General features: G+C 36.7%; 1 protein-coding gene across 1 annotated transcript; it reads right to left on the bottom strand.

Annotated features, from left to right (window-relative positions):
* Window positions 1-7,571: 7,571 nt before the first annotated feature.
* On the bottom strand, window positions 7,572-8,887 carry si:dkey-148a17.6 (uncharacterized protein LOC108190685 homolog). Its single transcript, XM_053617367.1, has one exon. The coding sequence runs from the start codon at window positions 8,706-8,708 to the stop codon at window positions 7,620-7,622; it is 1,089 nt and encodes a 362-aa protein (XP_053473342.1). The 5' UTR covers window positions 8,709-8,887; the 3' UTR covers window positions 7,572-7,619.
* Window positions 8,888-9,236: the final 349 nt, after the last annotated feature.

The raw sequence follows: 9,236 nt of genomic DNA, 5'->3' as shown, positions 1-9,236 counted from the left end.
CTGCTCACTATCTAGTGCACTACATGTCAGACAGGGAGGATCACTGGGACTCAACCAGGAAATGTTCCAACCTCTCGCTCGCTCGCTCGGGTGAAAAATTACATATCGAAAATGTATTTATCCTAATGTAGCTCAGAGATAGATAGATAGATAGATAGATAGACAGACAGACAGATAGATAGACGGACAGGCAGATAGATAGATAGACAGGCAGATAGATAGATAGACAGACAGATAGATAAATAGATAGACAGACAGACAGAAGATAGACAGACAAACAGACTTTATTGATCCTGCGAGGGAAATGGTTATGTTCCAGCAGCATAAAGAATAACAATAAAATTAAAAGCAGAATTGCAGGGGAAAACATCCATCCACCCATCCATCCATTTTCTATACCGCTTATCCTACTGGGTTGCAGGGAACCTGGAGCCTATCACAGGGAGGCACATACCAGGGCACCAGGCAGTGTACACCCTGGACGGGGTGCCAGGCCACACTCACATACCCCTTCATACAGTATGGACGCTTCGGTCACGCCAGTCAGCCTGCCATGCATGTCTTTGGACTGGGGGAGGAAACCGGAGTATCCGGAGCAAACCCCCGCAGTACAGGGGGAACATGCAAACTCCACACACAAAGGGACACGTCAGGAATCGAACCCCTGACCCTGGAGGTGTGAGGCGAATGTGCTAACCACTAAGCCCAGAAAAAACACTGAATATTAAATAATGTTATGTACAACATCAAAAGGAGTAATAGTAATAATAAATAAAATTTTAAAAAAGGAGCAATAAAATCAGGTGTGCAAAAATGGCAGTGAATAATATATGTACGACATAAACAGTATTTCATACATACTGATGGTTGTGCAGCAGTGTGTTCACATACTGTATCACACAGAGATGAGTTGTTGTATAGTGTTACAGTGGAAGGTAAGAATGATTTCCTTAAATGATCTTTATGCCAGCGAAGCTGAAATGTCTCCTGGTTTTGTCTGATGATAGTTTCAGCCTTGCGAATGAGTTTATTTATCCTGCTGGCATCTCTGACACTGGTGCGGTTCCACCCAGCCAAGAAACCAAGACTCAGCAGGGTGAGCCCATCCTCCTTTAACCCTTAAATCATTAAACAAAAATCATGTTCAATGAACATAGCTTAATAGCTAGTGACAAGAATATACAGTTGAGTGCAAAAGTTAGCATCCCCTTGGTGTCTGAGTGAAAACATGACAAATGTACCGTTATTTTAGAGAAAACAGAATTCCATACTCGTGTACTTTTGGTTTCTTCCAGAAAACCTGTTACCACATGGTCTAAATATTACAGCATTTGAGTCTTTTTTAACAAGCTGAAACATTTGCATCTTCCAGTTCATTTCTTTGAATGTTAAATCATGTTTAAGTTTATTTAGAAAGCACATTTCATATACAAAGACTTTGTATACAAAGTGCTTTATATAACTGAACACAAAATGAAAGAACATAAGGAGGAAATAAAAGACATACATTAGATATGTAAATAATTATAAAGAAGTGCAATGTAGGCAGAACATGTTTAAGTGCCAATGGCACAGGAAAAGAGAAGTGTTTTAATTTTGGATTTGAAAAAGCCTAAAGATGTCTCTCGCTTAAAGCAGGTTCAAAATTAGAAGTTGAAATAGGCTTGATTACTTGTCAAAAAAAAAAGTAAATAAAAAATGTGTGATCTGAAAAACCATGGTGAGATAAAAGTCCACACGTGTAAACCTTTGTTCTCTTTTATAAATTTAATACTTATGCTAGGAAATAATATAACTTTAACTGAATCTATAACTGGGTGAAGGGCTGGTCAGTGGTTGTTATTGGGCATCAGGATGGCAGTAGTCAGATCAGGATGAGTACAGGGACTGGAAGTCCTCAGAAAGTGAGCAGGAGGGACCTCCAAATAGGCAAGTCATAATGATTAGCATGAAAAGTGAGAAAAGAAATGATAAAAGCATTTTGTATAGTGGAGTGACATATGCAAGACTGCAGCAGACTGTGAATACACGCACTATAGTCATGAGGAGTATGTGAGTTTGATTATGATTATGTAGATTATTACTAAGACAAATAAATAGCAATAATTAAAACACATATTGTTGCAATTTAATATAATATAATATAATAAAAAAATATATAGTAACATTTATTAAAAAGTAACAATCATTTTTTTTCTCCCTAAATAGTCTTTGTAGTGAATGGATAAGTCACGTAATCCACAGGTTCGCAGGCCAGGGAATACTCCCTATAACAACCCCGCCCTGTGCATTTTATTGTTTTCACTCAGGAAGGGATGTTAATTAGCTGATTCACTGAATCAGGTGTTTTCTTTTAAACACCTGTTTCAGTGAATCAGGTGTTTCAGCAGGGTTGGGAACCTGTTCCATAATCCTATGTTTGCTTACTCATTCTCCCATAATAGAAGACAATTACTCCCATGTGGAAGACAATTATTATTGAGCAAATACTCCATGCAAACAATAATTCAGTTTGCGGTTCATTTTTTGGGTTTTTTTTTTTTGCTTATTAGATATAACCTGATAATTAGTGGTAGGTAATATACAGTGCCCTCCACTAATATTGGCACCCTTGGTAAATATGAGCAAAGAAGGCTATGAGACATTGTCTCTACTGTTGAACCTTTTGATCTTTTGTTTAAAAAAAAAAAAAAATTCACAAAAATTGTCTGCTCTCATGGATATCAAACAATTATAAACATAATACAGGCTTATAAAAAAAAAACTTTGTTAAATATGTGTGCAACCATTATTGGCACCCCTATGAATTCATATGAGAAAAATATATTTGAAGTATATTCCCATTGATATTTTTACTTTTTGTTTTTTTTTAACTCTTGGATGATTAAGAACAGGAAATTGTTCACCCATTACTTCCTGTTTCAAAGGGGTATAAATATGAAGTAACACATAGGCCAAATTCCCTTAGTCATTCATCACAATGGGTAAGACCAAGGAATATAGCTGTGATGTGCGGCAAAAGGTTGTTGAGCTTCACAAAATGGGAAGTGGCCATAAGAAAATAGCACAAGCATTGAAAATGCCCATTTCCACCATCAGGGCAATAATTAATTAAGTCAACTGGAAATGTTATGAATCAACCTGGAATTGGACGTGTGTCTATATTGTGTGTTTTGTTTGCAATTGTTTGATATCCATTTTATTTTTGTGATTTTTAATTTTTAACAAAAGATCAAAAGGTTAAACGATAAGGCCTTCTCTGCTCATATTTACCAAGGGTGCCAATATTAGTGGAGGGCACTTTAAGTGTAATTCTACTCATATTTCAGTATGAAATGTGAGAATCTCCTATTAAATCAAAGTGACAGTTTTAACTACAACTTTCCTGCAGCCATCACCTATGATCATAATAATAATTTTATGTCATCTTTCTGACAATATTTAAGATCTATACTCTCTAACTAGTTCTTTCTTTTTGCAAGAAAAAGAAAAGTTTCAATGACAAATATGCACTATAGTCATTAGATTATAATTTTTTCCCCCACAGAGCTCAGTCAGAGGTCGAGAGAGTGGGTACATGGAGTACACGGGGAAGAGTGGGAGAGGGAACGACAGACCCGGATGTAAACATCTCTTTACAACACCACCATTAGAATCTCTTCCATCATGTTTCTACAGTTTCGTCTTTGTGATTGTTTTAAACTCTACACTTTTTTTCAAACTCTGTTGCCTGATAATCTTTCTCCATGCTGCCGTCCCTTATATAACGGCTCCTTTAGACTTCCACACAGACTGTTGATTCACTTCCGCATTGCGTTCTGCTGGACCCTCAGCAGTTTGCCTAATAGCACTCTTGTTGTCTGGGAATTAAAAGTGTGTCATGGCCCAGGGAATACCCTGCTTCTGAGCAGTCAGGTCACTGATTTGCTTATGTTTTCACTTTTTTTTCAGTGCAGAAATTAGTACAGTTATGACACAGTGGTGTGTAAATCAACTGGTGAAAATTTCAAATTCAGCATCTGAGACAACAAATAACAGGAACTATAAAAATTACAAGAAGATGAATCATGATGACTAACTTTTTTCTAAACAAATACATCCTGAGCATATAAAACACTGCAGTAGCTGTACATGAGCAGTAACAGTCGATCATTCTGTTTTGAATGTTCAGCCAACAACATGCTCCATTTTTTTTATTTAGTTATAGTTGTGAACATTTCAGCCAACCATTAAAATTGATTATATTTGTAATAGAGTTCTTGTAGTTATTAGACTAAAGTTGTATTGAGTTGTTACAAAGGAATTTATTTTACAGTTACATTGCCCATGCCATAACACTTCCTCCACATGTTTGACAGATGATGTGGTATGCTTTGGAACATGAGCCCTTCCTTTCTTTCTCCATACTCTTCTCTTCCCATCATTCTGGTACAGGTTAATCTTGCATCAGAACTGGTCAGTTCTGTTATTTTTTAGGAAAGTCTAATCTGGCCTTTCTGTTCTTGAGTGTTACCAGTGGTTTGCATCTTGACGTACACCATCTGTACTTACGTTCATGAAGGTGTCTCTTGATTGTAGATGTTGACAATGATACACCTACCTCCTCCAGAGTGTTCTTGACTTGGCTAGATGTTGTGAAGGGGTTTTTCTTCAACAAGGAAATAATTCTGTGATCATTCACTTTAGTTGTCTTCTGTGGTCTTCCAGGCCTTTTGGTGTCGCTGAGCTCGCCAGTGCATTCCTTCTTTGTAAGAATGTACCTAATTGTTGATTTGACCACTCCTAAAGTTTCTGCTGTCTCTCTGATAGGTCTGTTTTATTTTGCTTTTTCGGCCTAATGATGACCTTCTTCACTTGCATCCACACCTCTTTGGCCCGCATATTGAGAGTTCCCATGAACAGTTACTAAATGCAAATTCAACGCTTGGAATTCAACTCCAGACCTTTTATCTCCTTAATTTGTCATGAAATAACGAGGAAACAGTCCGCACCTGGCCAAGAAACTGCATATCAGTCAATTTTCTAATTACTTTTGAGCCTGTGAAAATGGAGGGACTTTATTGGGCTGTAATTCCTAAACAGTTAATGCAATATTTTTGTTAAACCTCATGAATTAAAGCTGAAAGTCTCACTTTGATCATTCAAATAATTTCAAATCCATTGTCGTGGTATACAGAGGCAAAAAAAAAAAATGTGTCACTGTCCAAAAACTTATGGACCTGGCTATATTTAACATTTATATCTCAAGTGTCTCAAGAGTTTTCAGTCTAGGGGAATTTGTGTTTTCCAGTTTCTTGGTAACAATCTGTTTTGTTTTGGATTTTTTCATTAACTTCAAGAGAGAAAAAGGAGAGGCAGGTGAGGGAATGACCTTTTAGCTGTTGTTACTGTTTTAATCATTGTCAAATATCTATTGTATAAGAGGAATACAGACTTCCTGTTGTGTTTCATTTCTTACATATTACATGTAAGTTATTAACCGTTGTTAAAAGGCTCTTACTGAAGTTATTCTCTGAATTTTGATGGGCATATAGTGCATTACTACTGTACATTATATCCTGTGTAGAGAGCATATGTACTTATTGGGAAATGCCATTTGGCCTAACTGCTGTAGGGTGTTTAAATAACAAAATTAAAACATAAGACAAATGGAAATGTATTCCTGTATAAAGACAAGTTGGGGAAGGCTGATACTTATGTGAATCTTGGGTACTGTAAGAAATCTAATATCTCAATGAGGAATTTGTGCCTTTTTTCTCTCTTTTTTTTTTTCAAAAAACATTACTATAATGAAGAAATGCATTTCATTTGCTTTTTAGAAGATCACCATTATAAATGAATGGTTATAATTTTAATATTGTGACGCATTTAAATAATGTGTTCTAAAGCAAATAAAATGTATTTGACTAACCAGTGTTGTCTCATCAACACTGCTGTAAAGAAAGTCGAAATATTCACCATGTAACATCCACAAACATGAAGCGTTAAACCTCATCATCATCCTGAAAATGAAAAGAATCTGTGTATCTGTTGTCAAACCAAGAGCATATGAGAGGGGACTAGTGTGTACCCTGAATGGGTTTTACCTCTTATTGCTTCTTGTACTGATCATTGTGACTTTGTAAGAAAGCAGCGTGGTTTAACACATAATACAACTCATTGGAAAGTCATTTATTCCGTCAATATGTCAACAAATTTGTCTCGACGCAAAAAAAAAAAAAAAAAACCCTCAGTTTCCACAGCAGTCTGCATTTCCTCTTTTCTCACACACATGCATGTATGTTGCAATATAAAAAAAAAATGTTTTGCCATGTAGACATGGTACACAAGCTGTCTGACTGATAAACTGCTGGTGAAATACTTTCTGATCATCTACTTTAAGAGAAAAACATGCATCATAAATACAAAAAACAAACAAACAATAATTTAGCTATTTTGGTCACAAATCAAGCCAAAAATCGATTGAATGAAATAATAGTCAGGATGTCTTTCAGAAGAATTCATTAACATCAATCCAGATTAAAGAATAATATAATTCATACACACATACATACAGAGACATGAAGAATTAATTATGTAAAATAAATGTTAACATTCTTTTCTAATTGAATACAAAATTATCAGCAACAACTTGAGTGAAAATCCTAGAAAAATTTACATGTATTTCACCTTTTTTTTTTCTTTTTTTTTTTAGTATTTAGTACATTCCCCTTTTGTTTAATGACAGCATTGACTCCACAAGTTTGTGTAAAACCTGATGATCCATGTTAAATCAAATCCATCAGAATATTTGTCTGAACACGTGTTTTGGAAGAGATAAGACCCAAGGAAAACCTGACCGTTCTGTACAAAGGAGTTAAAATGGGCAGTATCTAAATTTTAATCTCAGGCATTGGATGGCAGTGTATGCATTTACTCCTTAAAATACACAATTTTCCAAGCACTTACTTAGTCCTGTCCTTCCTCTTTTTCTCTTAAGCACTAGGCTTAGTATTCTCCATAGTACCATTTTATTTACACTACCCATCAAAAGTTTAGACACACTCACATTTTAGAATAATAATAAAGTCATCAAAACTCTGGAATAACACAAATGGAACTATGGGAATTATATTGTGATAAAAATAAATTAAAAAATCCAAAATAATTAAATATTTTAGCATCTTCAAAGTAGACCCCCTTTTGCCTAGAATTTCTAGAAATGTATTCTTGGCATTTTCTCGACTGATTTCTTGAGGAATTTCCCCAGAGATGCTTTTTAAACATTATTAAAGGAGTTCTCACCTACGCTGGACACTTAACGGCTGCTTTTCTGAATATTTCGCTCCGAGTCGTCCGTTTAAAAAATATTATTTTGTAAATAAAATGTTAGTTTTCTAATGAAAGAAATGAATATGTTGGCACGATTATATTTTTGTCTACAACACCGATTTCACACATTTAATCATACACCTTCAGATCAAAAGGATTTCAAGATCATGAGAAACATTTCAGCCGAGTGTCCACAAACTTTTGATGGGTAGTGTATATATACAAATCTAATTTATCATATATATATATGTATATGTATATGTATATATATATATATATCGTACACTCAGTAGCCAAAATTGGTACCTTCAAACATTCTCATCAGTGGCAGCGTTGTTGCATATGTCCACAAGTAGGTCTATTTGTGCTTTGGACTCCATGCAGCACCGAGAAGTGTTGGTGTGAGAGCTTTGCCGTTTGGACACAAATGACAGTTCTCTAGTGCCTTCGCCTGTCACTGTGCTGGACAGGTGGCGGAAAAGCTTATGGATGCCTGTGTCCCTTAGTGAAGTGCGAAAGCTCCGTGCTGCAAAAACATAAAGCACTGGGTTGATAGTGCTGCTCACAAAGACCAGTGAGCTTGAGATAATTTGCATGGCACTCACAACATCTTCAATCATTTTTCGCTCTTGGGAGTCCTTGAGGTAAAGAAACACCAAAGACAGAATGTTGATGATGTGGTGCGGGATCCAGCAGAGAGCAAACACTATCACAACACTGACAATTAGCAGTGTAGACTTGCGCTTGGACCTGAAACTCATCTGCGTGATTCGACTGTACAGGCAGCCATAGCAGAACACCAGGATGGAGAAGGGGATCAAGAAGCCCACAAGAGACTCCAAGATCAGAAGCACAGCCTCCTCTGTAATGGATTTATACTCCCGGTACAGGCAGTTTATTTGTCCATTATCTCCATCCAAGACCTGAGTGATTATTACCGGGATGCTGAGAAGAAAGGACACCACCCATAAAATCAGTAAGATCTTATTGAACATCTGCTTCTTTCTCCAGGCGGCCGAGGCGAAGGGGTATCTGACAGCCAGGAAGCGCTCCACACTCATGATGGTGATCAGGAAGATGCTGGCATACATGCAGGCATAGATGACATACACCATGGCCTTGCACAGAACCTCACCGAACACCCAGGACCGAACCATTGAGTAGATCCACAGAGGCAGGGTGAAGACTACCAGCAGGTCAGCAATAGCCAGGTGCATGATGAGCAACACGGTATGAGAGCGCTGCTTCACGTGCCTCATGATGGTCCACACAACCAGCATGTTCCCTGGAGCCCCCACCACAAAGCACACAGACAAGATGACACAGGCTCCCACAATAGATGGGTCCACCTCTGTCTCCTGGGCCTGTTCAAAAACCCTTACACCAGTAGCATTCATGCTTCCTGCGAACACTCCTCTGTGCACAAAAGATTCACACTTTTGAGCAGAGATTATTGAGAGCAGACTGTCTAAACACACCACTTCCCCTTAAGGCAGCAAAACTTTTTTTTTCAGGAAATGCAGAGAGAGAGCATGAAAAAGAGAGAGAGAGCAAGAGAGAGAGCGAGAGAGAGAGAGCAAGAAAGAGTGTGAGAAAGAGAGATAGAGAGAGAGAAACCGTTAGTGGAAACATGCAGCTACATTTAAATTCTTTAATATTCTTTAATAATAATTCTTCAGTATAGAAATAAGAAATGTTTTATGTTTTATGTTTCATGTTTCATGAGAAATGTTTTATATTAAATAAGTAAAAGCAAGTGCAAAGGCCAAAGTCTCCAGAAAAACTGGCACACACACACACACACACACACACACATGTGTGTGTATATATATATATATATATATATATATATATATATATATATATATATATATATATATATATATATATATATATATGGACACTGTGTAAAATATAAATAAAAG

This window comes from Ictalurus furcatus, chromosome 27 (genome assembly GCF_023375685.1).
Source record: "Ictalurus furcatus strain D&B chromosome 27, Billie_1.0, whole genome shotgun sequence".
NCBI lineage: Eukaryota > Metazoa > Chordata > Actinopteri > Siluriformes > Ictaluridae > Ictalurus > Ictalurus furcatus.
Note: the sequence above shows the minus strand (reverse complement) of the source record. Positions and strands in the feature narration are given on the sequence as shown.

What these genes read in the sequence shown, in the direction of transcription:
- si:dkey-148a17.6 (XM_053617367.1), bottom strand. Translation starts at nt 8,708, where the DNA reads ATGAATGCTACTGGTGTAAGGGTTTTTGAACAGGCCCAGGAGACAGAG.